Source organism: Bufo bufo, chromosome 6 (genome assembly GCF_905171765.1).
Source record: "Bufo bufo chromosome 6, aBufBuf1.1, whole genome shotgun sequence".
NCBI classification, from domain to species: domain Eukaryota; kingdom Metazoa; phylum Chordata; class Amphibia; order Anura; family Bufonidae; genus Bufo; species Bufo bufo.
In genome coordinates, this window is record NC_053394.1 from 105,730,085 (window position 1) to 105,749,949 (window position 19,865).

Below are 19,865 nucleotides of genomic sequence, written 5' to 3' on the forward strand. Positions count from 1 at the left end.
AAAATTGGTACAAAAATGATATTAAAAAAAGGCAAGACACACTGGCATTTGCTTCTTTTTTTTTTTCACACTAGTAAAAAAATAAAAAAATAAAAAATAAAAAAAAAGGATGAAAAAATCCTCAGAAGAGGAGCATGCTGCGATTTCCAAAAGAACTTCGCCACAATTTCTTTTGGAAAAGTTCGGCCGATGTTCAGGTTAGTCTACTTTCACACTGGCGTTTTGGTTTCCATTTGTGAGATCCGTTCAGGGCTCTCACAAGCGGTCCAAAACGGATCAGTTTTGCCCTAATGCATTCTGAATGGAAAAGGATCCATTCAGAATGCATCAGTTTGCCTCCGATCAGTCTCCATTCCGCTTTGTAGGCGGACACCAAAACGCTGCTTGCAGCGCTTTGGTGTCCGCCTGACGATGCGGAGGCAAACGGATCCGTCCTGACACACAATGTAAGTCAATAGGGACGGATCCGTTTTCACTGACACAATATAAAACGTTCCGTCCCCTATTGACTTTCAATGGTGTTCAAGACGGATCCGTTTTGGCTATGTTACAGATAATACAAAAGGATCCATTCTGATTGGATGCATGCGGTTGTATTATCTGAACGGAAGCGTTTGTGCAGATCCATGACGGATCCGCACCAAACGTGAGTGTGAATTTAAAGTAGCCTTCTGTGTATGGCCAGCATAAACATATGGAGTAAACAATTTAAAATTCTCAACAATTTTAGAATAATAATATGGTTACCTTTAGGAGTCTTGCTGGGTGCTGGAAACCTTCTTTAACTTCAACTGGGTCCTCTGCAAGGGCACAAGACTTGTGATATAAATCTTCTAAAGCGGGACTTGCCAGTAACATGACCTAGTTAAATAATATGCAAAGAAAGCAAAAATCAAAAAACTATAGACATAAGAGCAGATAAAATGTTACTTTGCCATGGACTGACATACTCACACTACTCTGCCACCATAGTCTTAAACAGCTGGAAACTCCAACATCTCTCTTTAAAAAAATCCAGCAAATCAAAAATTTGATTAAAGGGGTTGTCCGGCCTAGAATCCAACAACCCAGTGGAACTAACCTATGCCCCGTAGAAAATAATTAAACCTATCCACCGGTTTGCGTCACAATGCTGCCCCGTTTCCAACCGCTTCTGGTTACAGTTTTACCGAACAGGTGACTGAGGTTTTTGGCTCCGAGGCCGGACAATATCACAAAATTCATATACAAAGTAAAATAGACTGTCCACATATCAGTCAGTAATTGTGCTTCACTGCAGAGAATATTGGTGGTGGATAAACTGAATGATTTCCATACCTTTGCACTGTATGTATGGTCTACATCAGGCGGATCCAAAATAGCAGTATTTTTCTCAAGTGGATCCACTTCCTTGTGTATGACATAGAAATTACTGTAACTTCCAAGCTGGAATGGCCGAGACATTGGGAAAGCATCCACCCATGTAAACTGGGCATCAAAGAAATCACTGGGAATGTACAGGTTCTGATAACGTCGCCTCAGCTCCATCATGTCACATCCAGGGCTGCATCATAAGAGAAGTCTCAGAATGTACAATAACATACAATAAGAGGATCCTTTGGAGTTTCTTTTTCTTCTTTTTAAAGGGGCGGTGCACTTTTGGGGGAAGGGGGGTTGGAAAACCTGCGAAGGGAAGCATACTTACCTGCTTCTTGGCTCCTTCTCTTCTGAGCCTCAGCTTCTCCACTCAGCTCTCAGGATGTAAACTTGCATTTTGATAGCACTGCAGCCAATCACTGGACCTCTTGTGTAATGTAACCATTTGACATGACACAAGGGGAGAGTGTCACTGCTGCTGCCAGCGATTGGCTGCAGCGGTGTCAAAACAGAAGTTCACATCCTGGTAGCCGAGGGTAGAAGTGAAGCTGGGAAGAGAAAGAGCCGGGAAGCAGGTAAGTACAATCCCTTTAAGAAACTCTAACTTCAGCGCTCTAATTTTTAAGTGACGCTAAAGAGCAGATCTCAGAATTCCAAAAGAAGTAATATAATTCTGGTTGTACACTGTGGCTGAGTGGACATAACTGGTACAGGGAATGCATAAAAACATTTAAAAAAATTAAGTTTTTTTTCCCCTAGACTTTAACATTGATTACTTATCCTTAGGATAGGCCATCAATATCAGATTTGTGGTGGTCCAACTCCTTGCACCCCCAACAATCAGCAGTATGAATGGGCTGCTGTGCTCTGGAACAGACACTAGAACAGCACCTCTGTACACTGAGTAGTGACTAATTTACAAACAGGTACCTCATTAAAACTTAACATTTAATACATAATCATAAAAAATAAAAAAAATTATATATCTCAGGCACACCAAGCGTCACATGACTGGTCACGTGATGCGTCATGTAACCGGACGCACCACGTGATCGCCCGACGCTGCGAGAGAAGCGTGTCTGAAGACTGAAGGCATGCCCCTTTCACTGAGGTCAGAGGTGGGCAGATACCGAGGTGCATGAGGACAGAATGGGCCACTCACTGATCCATGCATCTCCGTATCAGTATTAGCTCAAAGCCTAACGCGACAGGAAGGTAGCTGTCTTCTATAGGCACTAGGGTTTTAAAAATGTTCAGGCTATCCAGGTCTGCCCACCTCTGACCTCAGTGAAAGGGGCATGCCTTCAGTCTTCCGACACGCATCTCTCGCAGCGGCGGGTGATCACGTGGTGCGTTCGGTTACATGACGCATCACGTGACGCTTGGGGGCGGACACCGGGCGCTCCGGCGCGGCTTTAAAAAGCTGCGTCGGCGTACGCCTGTTGCTGCTGCCACACGCAGGACGCCATGAAAGCTACTTGTCCAGTTACCTGATCAAATGGATAGATAAATATTCATTGCTGGCGATAGATCACTGCGATATATGCATTTGATGATTTTGGCCTTAACGTACATTGGGACCATTCAAGCACTGGAATACTATCTTATGAATTGCTCTCCTGATGATTTGGCCTATGCCAAGGAAACGCATTGGGACGGGATATCTGTATTGAGTGGACAACAGTGCACCCATTTTTCCCTTTCTAATCTTTTGACGATGCTGGGCAGTCAACGCTGGCAACTGATAGGGCCAATAAGGGACACATAGAGTGAAGGATATAAGGCGGTAGACATAGGGTTAGGTAGGGCGAGAGACCCAGCACCTGAGTCCTTCCAACTTTTCTATCCTCCTCTAAGGTTACGTTGGTGTGCCTGAGATATAGGTACACTAACCAGTGTTTGCATTTGTACTGTGCAACATTTGTGGTGGCCTTTGGATTCTTGATTTTGACATAATACTTGGGCTGTTTTTTTAATGATTATGTATTAAATGTTAAGTTTTAATGAGGTTACCCGTTTGTAAATTAGTTTGTGATCCTCCTGGTATCCATCTAGTACAACTAGTAATTGACCATAGTAATTTGGTCGTGCGAGAATTTTATTTTACACTGAGTAGTGTCCAAAAATGTTACTGCAGTGCGTCTCCTATTTAAAGGGGTTGTAAAGTGGCTTAATATTGACAACCTATTTTTAGGAGCAGTTGTAACGCACCACCATTGCAAAGGAGATAGCGCAGGTAATTTTGAAGAGGAAGCAGCGCTCTCGAGCGCTGCAACCCCTTAAACAGCTGATTGATGGGGGTGCCAGGAGTCAGAGCCCCACTGATCTAATATTGATGACTTATCCTGAGGATAGGTCATCAATATTAAGCCACTGCACAAACCCTTAAAGTTAAAGTGTTGTAGCACCATTTATGGCCACTTCCTACCATACGGAGCAGCCCTGTCAAACTGCTGATCATTGGGGGGTGGCGGGCACGGGACCCTCACCTATCAGATACTGATGACCTATCCTATATAAAAGAGAGAGTAAGAATTTATCATACTTACCAGTCCAGGGAGAACTTTGAAAACTGTATAGTGTAGCGGGGCACCACCCGTCTCGGTCTGCGAGGTGACCGCTCTCTCTCGCGGCGAGGAGATCTCTCTCGCGAGCGTTTTCTCTGTGGTGACCGGTCACGTGATCTGCGCCTGTCCCGATCTCTCTCTCGACTATGAAGTTTTAGAAATGAATAGTTGAATTTCAAGTAAAACAATGGGAACTTTCACTACTCAATTCTGTGTTTTTTTTTTATGAAATGAAGCTTAAAGGTGTTGTGAGAAGATTTAAATTTAAGTGTCTGATCGGAGGGAGCCTGACTGCTGGGACCCCCACCAACCACAAGAACGGGAGTCCTGTGCCAGTGGTTGCTGAGCATGCGTTCCGCCGCTCCATTCGTCTTCATGGGTCTGCCACAGACAGTTGGATACAGCACTTATTTCCTATCAGAGGATAAGTTTCAATCTTTGGACAAACCCTTAAACCGTCATCTTCTTTTTTTATATTCAGCTTGCATCCTGCTCCTAGTTTCAGGCTTTTCTCCAGCATTTTACGAATTCATTTTTGGTGAAGTACGTACAAAAATTGCTCTCACATAATGTAACACAGTGGAAAACTGGGGGCACATTACATCAGAAGTCTACTCCAGCTCCTAGCACATAGTCAACGAAAAGCGCAAACCTTCCTCTGGTAGGGTAATCTAGTAAGACTGGCGTCTGAAACGCCGGCCTTGGTAATTGACCCCCATCTCAGAGAGCAAATTGCTTCATGTTACATTATTAATTGAGCGTGTCTGGCTTACAGGTTTTTGGAGTTGAAAATAAATCGAAGAAACATTAAATATCACTTTACGAATCTCATAAAGTGATGGCTAGGGATGAGAGAAACCGAACTTTACAGGTTCGGGTGGTGTAGGAATTTTGTTATACTGGAATATAACGGAATTCGTAGACAGAATGCAAAACGAAAGCCTTTAAGAGGCGTTCCGTTTGGATCAGTCATAATAGAAGCCTATGGGAAAGCCTAACGTATCCGTCTGGTTTTCCGTTAAGCATGACAGAAAACAAAGTGCTGCATAACGGAAACCAGACAGATCTGTTACGCTTGGACATAGACTTCTATTATGAAGAATCAAAATGAAATGTCTCTTAAAGGCTTCCGTTTTGCATTCCGTCTACGAATTCCGTTAAATTGGAATCCATAATGGAATTCCTACACCACCCGAACCTGTAAAGTTCGGGTTCGCTCATCCCTAGTGATGGCACATCACCAGGATAGGCCTTCACTTCTGATCAATTGGGGTGTGACCTCTGGAACCCCGACAGATCCTGACAATGACTCAGTGATGCACTCCCTACACTGGTTTTCTTAGCACAGCCACCTGGCTGTGCAGGGGTTGAAGCCGGACCCATTTACTTGAATGGAGTTGTGCTGTAGTTCACCTGCACAGCGGGTGACTGGGGTGAATCGTTCTCAGGATCAGTGCAGGTCCCAGAGTTTTGGACCCCCACGATCAGAACAGGACATATCCTAGCACTCTCACAGTTGGGAATATCCCTTTTATTCGAGAGAATTTCTGCCACAGTTGTGATCATGCAGCACACCATGCAGTCAGTGCAGTATTATTTTGCAGCACACACTTTAGTGATGAATACAGAACACACACACTGGTTTGTTCCATCGTTCAACTTGTCTACATCGGTGTTGCCTGTACGGGACTTTGAGCCAAGTCTTTTCTATAGATATCTCCAATCACTTACTTTCTGTCATCTTTTCTACTGAATATAGAGTCTCCTCTATCGCTTCTTCCAGAGAATCTTGATGGCGGTTCAATTCTCCGAACTGGCTGGGGCTGAGACACCATGCGGACTGGGGTCTGCAATAAGCCAGCTAAAAGGAATAGATTCAACAATCAACCACCCTATACAGTCATTTCTTATAACAAGGTTCCCGGTCACTGGGGTTGAAGGACGAAGACGACGTCCATTCTCAGTAAATATCTATCCATGCGTGTATTGCATTTACCTCCTCTAGCTAAATGTAATCTGTCACACACATCAATAGGTGGCTGAACCTGCCGACGTGAGAGGCATCTGGCTGTGGCTTTAGGGCATGTTCACACATTGGATTTTCCACACCAAAATCCCTGGGAAAACTGAATGAAATCCACCTCCCATTTTTTCCTCAATTAATTGTTTCTCAATTTTTTTTTTAAGTTTATTTTTAAAAACACATTAAAGAAAATGTGCAGCAAGTCTCCTTTTTTCTAATTTGTTTTTATTTTCTGATTGCAGATTTATTCATTCTACCTACTGAATATGGTTATGGGCAGGGGGGGGGGGGGGGGGGGGGGGGGGGGGGGGTGGCTCTGGCCATCTTGCCCAAGCTGTTCTTAACAGCATTTAGAAAGCATTAAGAAAATTGCTTTATGGCAGCCCCATGGGCCATAGGCACAATGGTCTGGACGGGACCTCATTGACTTCTATGGGAGAGTTTTCTAGGCATGTCCTGTGACCTGTGCAGAGGTCATTGTACAAGGAAAGAATAGATAAGCTCTAACAATCCTCTATTGTGAAAGGAGGATCCTGTCAAGAAGTGGCGCCTATTTTTAGGCTTAATGGCCAGTGTGAAAACTGCAGGATTTTATGTTTTTTGTTTAAATATAGATAGTGAAATGAACAATTAAAAATAACATCATCAAAAATTCTTTAAAAGAGACATATCCCTTCTAGATGCTCTTTCCACAGGTGGATTAGTCCCACTGATACATTTTTTGACGTGTATTTTCTGCCACGTGAACATATCCTTATTCCTCCTTCCTTTTCTAACCCCTTAGGGACACAGCCTTATTTCACCTTAAGGACCAGGCCATTTTTTGCAAATCTGACCACTGTCACTTTAAGTGCTGATAACTTTAAAAGGCTTTTACTTATCCAGGCCATTCTGAGATAGTTTTTTCGTCACATATTGTACTTCATGACAATGGTAAAATGAAGTAAAAAAAATTTTTTTTTTTGCATAAAAAAATACCTAATTTACCAAAAATTTGGAAAAATTAGCAAATTTCAAAGTTTCAGTTTCTCTACTTCTGTAATACATAGTAATACCCCCAAAAATTGTGATGACTTTACATTCCCCATATGTCTACTTCATGTTTGAATTATTTTGGGAATGATATTTTATTTTTTGGGGATGTTACAAGACTTAGAAGTTTAGAAGCAAATCTTGAAATTTTTCAGAAATTTACAAAAACCCAATTTTTAGGGACCACTACAGGTCTGAAGTCACTTTGCGAGGCTTACATAATAGAAACCGCCCAAAAATGACCCCATTCTATAAACTACACCCCACAAGGTATTCAAAACTGTGTTTACAAACATCGTTAACCCTTTAGGTGATGCACAAGAGTTATTGGCAAATGGAGATGAAATTTGAGAATTTCATTTTTTTGCCTAATTTTCTATTTTAACCCATTTTTTCCACTAACAAAGCAAGGGTTAACAGCCAAACAAGACTGTATCTTTATTGCCCTGACTCTGCTGTTTACAGAAACACCCCATATGTGGCCGTAAACTACTGTACGGCCACACAGCGGGGCGTAGAGTGAAAGGTGCGCCGTTTGGTTTTTGGAGGGCTGATTTTGCTGGACTGGTTTATTGACACCATGTCCCATTTGAAGCCCCCCTGATGCACCCCTAGAGTAGAAACTCCAAAAAAGTGACCCCATTTTAGAAACTACGGGATAGGGTGGCAGTTTTGTTGGTACTAGTTTAGGGTACATATGATTTTTGGTTGCTCTATATTACACTTTTTGTGCGGCAAGGTAACAAGAAATAGATTTTTTGGCACCGTTTTTTTTTTTTTTGTTATTTACAACATTCATCTGACAGGTTAGATCATGTGGTAATTTTATAGAGCAGGTTGTCACGGACGCGGCGATACCTAATACGTATACAATTTTTTTTATTTATGTAAGTTTTACACAATGATTTCATTTTTAAAACAAAAAAAATGTTTTAGTGTCTCCATAGTCTAAGAGCCATAGTTTTTTCAGTTTTTGGGCGATTATCTTAAGTAGGGTCTCATTTTTGGCGGGATGAGATGACGGTTTGATTGGCACTATTTTGGGGTGCATATGACTTTTTGATCGCTTGCTATTACACTTTTTGTGACGCAAGATTTTTTTACACCGTTTTTATTTTTATTTTTTTACGGTGGTCATCTGAGGGGTGAGGTCATGTGATATTTTTATAGAGCCGGTCGATACGGACGAGACGATACCTAATATGTATACTTTTTTTATTTTTGTTTTACACAATGATTTCATTTTTGAAACAAAAAAAAATAAAAAATCATGTTTTAGTGTTTCCATAGTCTAAGAGCCATAGTTTTTTCAGTTTTTGGGCGATTATCTTGGGTAGGGTATGATTTTTGCGGGATGAGATGACGGTTTGATTGGCACTATTTTGGCGTACATGCGACTTTTTTGATCACCTTTATTACCTTTTTTGGGAAGTAAGGTGGGCAAAACTTCAATTTCATCATAGTTTTTATTTTTATGGCGTTCACCGTTCGGGTAAAGTAACATGACAGTTTTATAGATCAGGTCGTTACGGACGCGGCGATACCAAACATGTGTAGGGAATTTTATTTTTTTCATCAGTGATAAATGTGTTTTTTTGTGACCCAGACCCACTTGGTTCTTGAAGATCCAGTGGGTCTGATGTCTGTATAGTACAGTACACTATAGTGTATTGTACTGTATTTTACTTACACTTTGTCTGAACAGATCTATGCCTTTAGCACAGATCTGTTCAGCACCATGGACAGCAGGATGCCTGAGAAGGCATCCTGTTGCCATGGGAACCTTCTCCGTCTGCTCAGTTGTGGCCACAACTGCGCAGACGAGGAAGGGTAAGGAGAGGGGCTGTCTAGAAGGAATAATACAGGAATGACACAATATAGTTATATGGAAAGATACCCCTAGAACTGTTTTACATGGAGAATGCAAGTAATTAGTAAAAGGGACATGTCAGAAGAGGAGACAGGTCCTCTTTAAACCCTATCAGGGGCCGGCCTATTTTGTCCTTGACGTGATATTTTTGATTTTTTTTTTAATCCCTTTTCGAATGTCATAATTTTATTTCTGTCGATCTAGCTGTATGAGTGGGGCAAGTTACATTTTTGGATGGTACTATTTGTGAGCACTTCTGCTCCACTGAATAACTTTTCTAATGGAATATTATTCTAATGGAATTTTTCACGCCATTCATTATGAGAACTGTAACTTTTTATTTTTTCATCAACTTAGCTCTATGCAGACTTTATGTATGTATTTCAGTGGTACCGCTTTGGTGAAAAAAGCTCAACGATTAAAAGGACTACTACTATCAACGTTTTTTTATCACATAATGAAGTGAATGGCTGTGCCCAGGCCACGTGACATAATGGTGACATCACTGGCCTGTGGGAAGCAGCGAGAATGCCACAGCACTACTGCGAGCACCGCTGCCTTCTCAATTAGTTGATCGTCCCGGACCCCCGGCGATCAGATGCTGATGACCTATCCAAAGGATAGATCATCAGTAAGAAAAAGGCGGGGAACCCCTTTAAATAAACAAACATTTACAGAACATGCATTTTTACAGAGGAGGAAAGATGGATGTAAACCAACGGCTATTTAAAAAGGGTTATCCTCGGGATAAGTCATCATAATCATAATCGGCAGGGGTCCAGAGCTCTGGTGAGTGCAATGGGCTCCGGGAGCGTTCCAAGCACAGCTCCGTATTTTGTATAGCGGCTGTGCTTGGTATTGCAGCTCAGCCCTATTGACTTGAATGGGACTGAGCTGCACCTAGGCCACGTAATTGATGTATGGTGATGTCAGTGGCCTAGGAAGAGGCCATGGTGCTAACAGAGCAACCGGCCTCTTCTTACAGCTGATCAGCGGGGGTCCCGGATGTCGGACCCCTGCTGATCTGAGATCGATGACCTATCCTAAAGATAGATCATCAATATCTTTTCCTGGATAACTCCTTTAATGCATGTGGTAAGATTTGGGTTATCTAGGGTGATCACAGCAAAGGGAGAATGGCTAGTCGGCAGAATGCAAAATGTTTGGTTGCATAGAAAGGTCCCCTCCCTCTGTGGGGCTGGTACTGGTTATACTGGAAGCAGGCAACTACCTTTTTGTGGCTGCTGTTGTAATAGAGGTGATGGTTGTGCTTGAAGCAATGGATTTAAAGATGCAGCAGATATCTGTGCCTGCAGAAGAGTCTGTGCTTGTGGCGGAGGCTGCACCCCAAAAGCAGGCTGCTGTGGGACAGGTTGCATTATCGCTGGTGGGTTCTTTATTAGAGGCTGTACTGGAGATGGATTCTGCAATGCACACAAAATGAATGAAAAAAATGAAAACAAAAAGCAATCATTGATAGAAGGCAGGATATCTGGGACATTTACCTGGTTAGGGAGGGTCTGAATCCTCTGAGCATTCCATTTAAATGGCATGTTAGGATTATAAGTGGCTTCCACTAAAACTCGGTCTCCAACCTGTGGTGACTTTCCCTTAACAGCGCTGTAGAGACAGAAGTAAAAACGTCATTGTACCAGTAGTGTACGAGAATCTGTACTCACTGGTTGACAATGGACCTGGAATCATGGGAAAGGTCATACCATTACCACGACTTGCCACTTTCTCTTCCATGAGGAAACACTGAAGTTGCAGCGAGTCACGATAATGCCATGATTTTACTACAAATTAAGGATGAGGAACATTATGCATCGGAGAAGGGTTTATTTGGACATCATGGGGCAGTACTCCACTTGGGACCCCTTCTCCCGTAAGCCAGAGTTGCTCTGCATGAATAGCCCCTATTCTGATGGACTCGAGCAGTCCATGTATTACAAGGAATGCCAGACCAGCCATGGCAAAATTGCCAGTTTGCCGTGGGTGCCAAGAATGGCAATTGTCTGATCACCCCAGAGCCCGTATTCTGAAAGCCGTTGCTTCTGATGAGACAACCCTTTTAAACTTTTCAGTGCTCTTCTTCCAATGTGACTTAATACATACGTCAGCTGGAAAAATACATCTTCATCCACAAAGCCAAACGTTTCATGAAGCTTTGTTACAACCCCAGTGAAGACACGCTGTTTCTGGGGCTGAGTCTGCTGCTGGCTGGACCTCGGAGTGGGGTAAGAGACGGTGATCTGTGCGGCCTGCTGGGGTGTAGACAGGGCGAGACTTGTAGGCAGGGCAACAGCCGGCTGCAAAAAAATGGCGACAATCAGTACAAAATTAGCCAGAGAACAGCATGTGTGTCAAGCTACTGTATATAACCTTTGTGCTGCTGACTCCATTCACTTACCTGAGTTATCAATGTCTGCTGTGGCTGCTGCAACTGGGGAAAAAAAGAGAAATAAGAAACACACCCTAATCTAAAATTACTGAAAGCTGCAGAATTTAGGAGCCATTGAGGGACATTTATCAAGACTGGCGCTCTTAAGATGCCTCTTATTAAATGATGTGCGTGTCTGGCAGTCCGTGTGCCAGTAAGTGAAGTCTATGAGAGCCGGGGGCTGACATAGTCTTCAGCTATACCTTATCCCAGTTTGGGGCTTACGTTATAGCAAATCCGACGGGCCATGCAAAGCCCCACCACCTTCCAACTAAGCCCCACCCTTTGTCTAGCCTCTTTAGAAATGTGGTGAGAAGCCGAAAAACACTTTAGTAAATGATCACCCAAGAAGCCATTCAGAATAATTAATGAACAACAACCCAAAAAGTTAAAGGGGTTGGCCACTATATAAGTACTTTCCACTATATAGTGGCAGTTAGGGTAAAAAAAAGAGTTTCCCAATAAAATTTATTTAAAATATCCGAATAGTAATGTTTTTATAATGAGCCCCGCCCCTCAGCCCCGCTCTGCGTGCAGCCAGTTTGTCCATGGCTGCACGCGACATGGAGAAGCTTTAGAGAAAGCTTGTCCATGGCTTTATTCTAACTGCACATGCGCTGCTTTTCCTAATAAGAGCAGCACATGCCTTGTCTGCCCCTGCCACTGGCGCGCTCCCTGCTCCGACTCTGTCTCTACAAGCGGCTTATTCCTGTCAGAGTTCGGAGCGGGAAGAAAAGTAAGAGCGTGTCTGATCCCTGACGCGCTCTTACTTTTCTTTCCGCTCTGAACTCTGACAGGAATAAGCCGGTTGTAGGGACAGAGTCGGAGCAGGGAGCGCGCCAGTGGCAGGGGCAGACTGGGCATACGCTGCTCTTATTAGGAAAAGCAGCGCATGTGCAGTTAGAATAAAGCCTTTCTCTAAAGCTCCTCCATGTCGCGTGCAGCCATGGACGAACTGGCTGCACGCAGAGCGGGGCTCATTATAAAAACATTACCATTTGGATTTGTCAGCAGCAAGGACAGCCCCTCGCAGGTGAGGAGCTCGTTATGATGAATGAATCAATTTGCTAATCTCTAGTAATTTTCAATTGTGAACACACCCTTAGGGCTCGTTCACACGACCGTTTGTGTTCCGTTCCCGTATTGCGGACCGCATTAGCGGATCCGCAATACACGGGCACCGTTCCGTTGTCATTCCGCATCACGGATGCGGACCCATTCATTTCAATGGGTCCACAAATCCGGAGACGCGGAACGGAACACTGCAGAAGCACTACGGAGTGCTTTCTGGGGTTCCGTTCCTCCGCACCGCAAAAAGATAGAACATGCTCTATCTTTTTGCGGAACAGAGGGATGGCGGACCCATTCAAGTGAATGGGTCTGCGATCCCCATGCGCCTGCCCCATGAGCATGGGACACCAACGGTCGTGTGAACGAGCCCTTACTCTATCAGAAATTTCAAGAATAGGGCTTTTCACATTTACTTTTTTCCTACTTCTGCCAAGGAGATTTAAAGAGGTTGTCTCACATTCATTTTTCCATCACATTATACACTGCTTCTATCCAGGGGTGAACGACCACCCTACAATCCAGCAGTGGTGGCCGTGCTTGCACACTATAGAAAGAAGTGCCGTCCTATGCATATTCCCACAGTCCCTGCCACCAGCGAGTCCGGTAATTTTACCTATAGTGGGCAAGCACAGCCATCGCTGCTGGATTGCAGGGTGGTCGCAACCAGGGAAACGAGCAGTGTATAATGTGATGGAGAAATGAATCCAGCCAGCAAAGGAAGCAATATGGACAATCGCAATACATTAGTAAGAGCCTTGTATTAACTTTCTCTTCATGATAAATGCCATTTGCTGAAGTGAGACAACCCCTTTAAGGCATGTTCACACAGGGCAGTTATGCTTTAGATTTTCAAACCAGATTTTACAGACAGCAGAGTGGATGAGATTTTACCAAGTCTCTGCATGGAAACTAACCTGCGAGGTTATTTAAATCTTCAGCATGTCAATTTATGTTGCAGATTTCACGCTTTGCAACACATAGGGTCACATCCATCGAAACAAAACTGCATGTAAATTACACGGCTTTTGTCGCAGATTCATTGCAGATTGTTTCTGTCCCGTGTGGACATACCGAGCAATTCAACCGGGAAAGCAAGTGGCGGTATTTTACCTCTATCACTGTTACAAATAAGTCTAGTGACAAATAGGGCGGTGAGAAATGGGAATAAAAGGGAAATGCCCACAAACCTGTTGCTGCACGCTGTAAAGCTGCTGTGGCTGGGAATATTGCTGTGATAAAGAATAAAATATACATTACATTATCATGGTATCTGGAGGACACATGGTAGGTAGGTGAACAGTAGGCTGGGGAAACAATGTAACAAAACTGCATATGCCCCCAGATAAAATAATGGAGTTGAGTTTTTAAAAATACCAGTTTAAACAGATTTTGGGATAGAAATTTGAGTGACAACCAACACTGTTGCCTCCACCTGGGTTGTCAATTCTACCTCATTCCCATGTCCGTTTTTCAATAAGGCTACTTTCACACCTGTGTTCGGTGCGGATCCGTCTTGTATCCGTTCAGAACAGATCCGTTTGCATTATTCTTTTTAAAAAAAAGTCTAAGTCAAAATGGATCCGTCTTGACTTACATTTAAAGTCAATGGGGGACGGATCCGTTTTCAATTGCACCATATTGTGTCAGTGAAAACAGATCCGTTTGGCTCTGCATCGTCAGGCGGACACCAAAACGCTGCAAGCAGTGTTTTGGTGTCCACCCTCAAAAGCGGAACGGAGACCAAACGCAGCCAAACTGATGCATTCTGAACAGATCGTTATCCATTCAGAATGCATTGGGGCTGAACTGATCCATTTTGGGCCGCTTGTGAGAGCCTTGAAAAGGATCTCACAAGCGGACCCAAAAACGCCAGTGTATAAGTAGCCTAACATGTGCTGTCCGCATTTTCCATGGACAGCACACAACCCATTGATTTTAATGCGTTTGTTTAGACATAGGTAGTTTTTCACGGACCGTGGTTCAATGAAAAAAAATAAAAAATAAATCACTGAGACAAGAACTGCGTTGGTCCGTTTTTCACTGGTAGGAGATGCTCTGGAAATTATTAGCAGAGCAGTATCCGTGAATTACAGGTGACACATTGGATGGCAAAAACGAACACACGGACCAAAGACAGATACATCATGGACGAAACACGGACAGATATTTCCATGGACGTCAAACGGACACAGAAATGTGAACGAGGACTAAAAATGTCACTGTATCTGCTGGTCTCATATGACTACAGTATAAGGGCTTATTTACACGTCCAGGCTCAAAAACTCGGATCATTTTGCATCTGTAAAGTCAGAGTATAGGACGCGTCTCTGTTTTTTTCCCACCAGGTTTAAGCGACCTTTTTAAACTTTGAAATTTTCTAAGCAACAGATCAGTGAAAAACTGACCACACATTGAATACAACGGGTGCGTATTATCCACACAACAGACCAAAAAACGTTTATGGCCCGGCAGCAACAGTTAGAGTACTCATATATAACTGAAAGGATCCGTGTGATGTCGGTGGAGAACATGGACCGCACACAGACATGAATCAGTGACGTGTGAAGAAGCCCTCAAAGGGGTTTCCTGAGATTTTGATACTGATTACCTATCCTCTGGATAGGTCATCAGTATCTGATCGGTGGGTGTCCGACACCCGAGAACCCGCTGATCAGCTGTTTGAGAAGGCACTTTAACGGGGCTGGGCACGATACTAGGCACAGCCTCTATACAATGTAAGTCGCTGTGCTTGGTAAGCTGCGACAGGGCCGCAGAGCTCACAGGGGCGACGGTGCCTTCCCAAAAAGTTAATCAGCAAGGGTCCTGGATGTCAGACCCCCACTGATCAGATACTGATGACCTATGCTGAGAATAGGTCATCAGTATCAAAATTTTGGAAAATCCCTTTAAGCAGATCTGCTATTCAGGAGTCCAGAAATTTAGTGTTAATTTATTTTATTTTATGGAAATGCTCTTTATTAAAATTTTAATAGTCTTCCCATCTCTCTTGATAAGGCCTCTTTCACACGGGCGTTGCGGGAACATGCACGATTTTTCCGCACGAGTGCAAAACATTGTAATGCGTTTTGCACTCGCGTGAGAAAAATCGGCATGTTTGGTACCCAAACCCGAACTTCTGTGAACGGGATCGGTGTTCTGTAGATTGTATTATTTTCCCTTAAACCATGGTTATAAAGGGAAAATAATAGCATTCTGAATACAGAATGCATAGTAAAATAGCGCTGGAGGGGTTAAAAATAAAAATAAATAATAATTTAACTCACCTTAATCCACTTGATCGTGCAGCCGGCATCTCTTCTGTCTTCTTTCTTTGCTGTGTGCAGGAAAAGGACCTGTGGTGACGTCACTCCGGTCATCACATGGTCCATCACATGATCCATCACCATGGTAAAAGATCATGTGATGGATCATGTGATGACCGGAGTGACATCACCACAGGTCCTTTTCCTGCACACAGCAAAGAAAGAAGACAGAAGAGATGCCGGGCTGCGCGATCAAGTGGATTAAGGTGAGTTAAATTATTATTTATTTATTTTTTTTAACCCCTCCAGCGCTATTTTACTATGCATTCTGTATTCAGAATGCTATTATTTCCCCTTATAACCATGTTATAAGGGAAAATAATAATGATCGGGTCTCCATCCCGATCGTCTCCTAGCAACCGTGCGTGAAAATCGCACCGCATCCGCACTTGCTTGCGGATGCTTGCGATTTTCACGCAACCCCATTCATCTCTATGGGGCCTGCGTTACGTGAAAAACGCAGAATATAGAGCATGCTGCGATTTTCACGCAACGCACAAGTGATGCATCAAAATCACCGCTCATGTGAACAGCCCCATAGAAATGAATGGGTCGGGATTTAGTGCGGGTGCAATGCGTTCAACTCACGCATCGCATCCGCGCGGAATACTAGCCCGTGTGAAAGGGGCCTAAGATCCCCTGGAAAATAGTACCTCACTGACTTTATATGGATCACGGTTCATTATTTAACCAAACAAATGCATGAAGATGGACTGAGCATGTACCTGCTGAAGAGCTGCTGCAGCGGCTGCTGCTGCTGCTTGCTGCTGTAATGCTGCGGTCTGAGTTAGCTGGTAATTTGCTGGGGAGGGGCTGCTGAGGCCGGCAGCTGCAAGAGCCGACTGAGTGTAGATTGTGGGGGACGTCCCGAGTAATGAAGGCTGCTGGACCCCTAGTGGGGCTGAAAAGACGTCATGTTAGTAATTACATAAGTGTCCAGGCTCATGAGACATCACCAGACAGGTAAATGTCAGTAGTACGAGTCACTACAGTGATAACTACACCGCCGGGCACTCTGTCACATTTCATTAAAATTATAATAGAATTCAAAAGTTAATGTAAAGAGTTTTAGGTTTTAAATTATAGGATTTATCACAACAAAGGAATTTTCAGATTGGAAACTGAACTTGAGAATATAAGGGATCAAACACCATGTCAACCTACTCGCAAACAGTAGAGGCTTATCACCTAATACATCCAGGCCAGAGTTAGGACAGAGACAGATGAGCTAGTTCAGTGCGAGAAACTCACAGCGTGTGGCAGTGCGAGGTCCCATTCTCAACTCTGCTCTTCTAACAAGATCGCACAGCTTTATAATGATTTGTAAGGGTGTGAGTCCCTGTTAGACCCTTTGTATTACGCTGACATAATGCTGTCAGCGTAAGGACTCATTCACACGAGCATATGGTTGCCATGCCCGCAAATAGTGGTCTGCAATGCCTGGGCACTGGCAGTGTGAGCCCTAAATTGCGGTGCGGATCCAATGACTTGAATGGGTCCACATTCTGCAAAATACAGCAAAAGACTGGACACGTCCTTTCTGTTGCAGTGAGTAGGCACCATGGAGGCGCTTCGGAGTGTTTCCATGGGCTTCCTATCTTTCACCGTATCTTGCAGATCCATTCAAGTCAATAGGTCCGCATCTGCAGCACAGAGTACACATGGCCAGTGCCTGTAGATTGTGGCCCTGACATTTGTAGTCCGCAATACGGGCACAGAGCCCTTATGTTCATGTGAGTGAGCCCTCATTCAACAGATTCCAGGTCTCACAGGGACACACAGACTTATAAATCACATAATGCTGTGCAATCCTGTGAGAGGAGCAGCGTTCACACTGCCACACGCCGCGAGTTTCTCGCACTGAACTCGCTCATGTGTTTATGTCCTTGAACAAAAGGTTAACGAATCACTAACTTTTCAAAAAATGTTTGATACGTGATAGAGACATTTCAAAAGTTGACATTGCTGGGTGTCTGAGTGCTGACACCCCCATGATCTCTACAACGAGGGGAGAGAAGTGTGCGCATATTGCGCTCTCTCCTCACTGCAGAGGATGGAATCACAACAGGCGCATAGACTTCTATTAAGCCGGTCATGTGGAGCGAGGAAAGAGCGAGATATGCGCTTTTCTCCCTTGGTTTTACAGTTCAGTGCTGAGACCCTCCTCCCCCATTGATGTAAACTTTTGAAATCTCTCTTATGACATTTAAAACATTTTTCAGTAAAGTTACCGCCCCTCCAAAGAGGGCCTCTAACCTCTCCTGATATGTCCGTTTTTCTGTGATCGAAACTCTGGAGCATCTATTCTATAGCTCTATGTTGAACCATTCCTTCATAATTCCTGCTATAAATTATGAATTGCTAGCAGTTTGTAATGTTTCAGATGATCATTGGGGGTGACCCTGCAGCCTCTCACTGGCAGCACTGATTGGATAGTGTCAGTCTGTGCATGGACACACCCCCAAGCTGGTAAGGCCTCTTTCACACGGGCGTCATGTTTTTGGCCCGGATAAGATGAGGGTGCGTCGCGGCAAAATGCGCGATTTTTCCGCGCGAGTGCAAAACATTGTAATGCGTTTTGCACGTGCGTGAGAAAAATCAGCATGTTTGGTACCCAGACCCGAACCCGGGCTTCTTCACAGAAGTTCAGGTTTGGGTTAGGTGTTGTGTAGATTGTATTATTTTCCCTTATAACATGGTTATAAGGGAAAATAATAGCATTCTGAATACAGAATGCTTAGTACAATAGTGATGGAGGAGTTAAAAAATAAATAAATATTTAACTCGCCTTAATCCACTTGCACACGCAGCCCGGCTTCTCTTCTGTCTTCATCTTTGCTGTGCACAGGAATAGGACCTTTGATGACGTCACTGCGCTCATCACATGATCTTTTACCATGGTGATGGATCATGTGACTGACCATGTGATGACCGCAGTGACGTCAGCACAGGTCCTTTTCCTCACAGATGAAGGCAGAAGAGATGCCGGCTGCGCGAGCAAGTGGATTAAGGGGAGTTAAATTATTATTTTTTAACCCCTCCAGCCCTATTGTACTATGCATTCTGTATTAAGAATGCTATTATTTTCCCTTATAACCATGTTATAAAGGGAAAATAATAATGATCGGGTCCCCATCCCGATAGTCTCCTAGTTGCTTGCGATTTTCATGCAGCCCCATTCACTTCCATGGGGCCTGCGTTGCGTGGAAAACGCACAAAGAGGAGCATGCTGCGATTTTCACGCAACGCACAAGTGATGCGTGAAAATCAGCACTCATGTGCACAGCCCCATAGAAGTGAATGGGTCCGGATTCAGTGCGGGTGCAATGCGTTCACCTCACGCATCGCACCCGCGCGGAAATCTCGCCCGTGTGAAAGGGGCCTAACAGTCATAGCAATTCAATATAAGACTAGATGCTCCAGAACTGTGACTAAAACAGACATGTCAGGAGAGGTGATCGCTCCTCTTTAATGCAATGCTAAATGACAAGAAGAATAAAATGCAAAAGGAGGTCCAACAAGAGCCAGTGAACTACGGCAGACAGGAGTCAGCAAATAGGGACAAGCCATTTTCCGGAAATGTGTATGTTCTCCACGATTAACAGAGTTTATTGACCAGAACTACATTCATGAGTGGAGCTGGAGAAAGCCTTCCCAGCCGGAGGGCACATATTCCCAATTAGCACACATGGCTGCCTACATTAGCGTGCCATGGCCGCCATCTGCTCCCTTGTCAGGTCATTGTGTGACAGGCTTTGCTGCAGTGCTGACTCCCATCATTTCTGTAGCTGACTAAACTGTCACTCGGTAATTGGGGCGTCTGCCGCCCTGAACTGCATCTCCTATAGTTATTTATAGAGGAGCGTGTATACATTAACCAGTTCAGGACCGGGCCCTTCATCCCCCTTTCAGACACATCTTCTGCTTTTTTTTAAATGACTAAATGCAGTTTCGAAAGCCATAACCTTTTTCTGCTCGGTGATGTAAATAATTCAGCCACCTTTCAGCGAGCAGCTTGCTTACTTCCATTCAGGGTATGGACACCTGCTGGCTCCAGCGTTGACGTGTAACCAGGTGGGTGGCATGACACTGTTGGGTCATGTGTCCCTTTGGCGCTGCAGCAGCGCGGGTGACCCTGTCCATACCTCGACCGGAAGTAAACAAGCTGGTGACCGGAAGACGG

General features: G+C 44.0%; 1 protein-coding gene across 2 annotated transcripts in view; it reads right to left on the minus strand.

Annotated features, from left to right (window-relative positions):
* CCAR1 (cell division cycle and apoptosis regulator 1) overlaps positions 1-19,865 on the minus strand; it is an 82,673-nt gene that overhangs the window by 42,348 nt on the left and 20,460 nt on the right. For both annotated transcript variants that reach the window (XM_040436014.1, XM_040436013.1), the window contains exons 3-12: positions 16,408-16,583; positions 13,547-13,588; positions 11,259-11,291; positions 10,964-11,157; positions 10,354-10,468; positions 10,080-10,272; positions 5,655-5,784; positions 3,906-4,067; positions 1,318-1,543; positions 748-861 (exon numbers count right to left, since the gene is read on the minus strand). In XM_040436014.1, the coding sequence (XP_040291948.1) occupies positions 748-861; positions 1,318-1,543; positions 3,906-4,067; positions 5,655-5,784; positions 10,080-10,272; positions 10,354-10,468; positions 10,964-11,157; positions 11,259-11,291; positions 13,547-13,588; positions 16,408-16,583 (1,385 nt within the window). The remainder of the gene's footprint in view (positions 1-747; positions 862-1,317; positions 1,544-3,905; positions 4,068-5,654; positions 5,785-10,079; positions 10,273-10,353; positions 10,469-10,963; positions 11,158-11,258; positions 11,292-13,546; positions 13,589-16,407; positions 16,584-19,865) is intronic.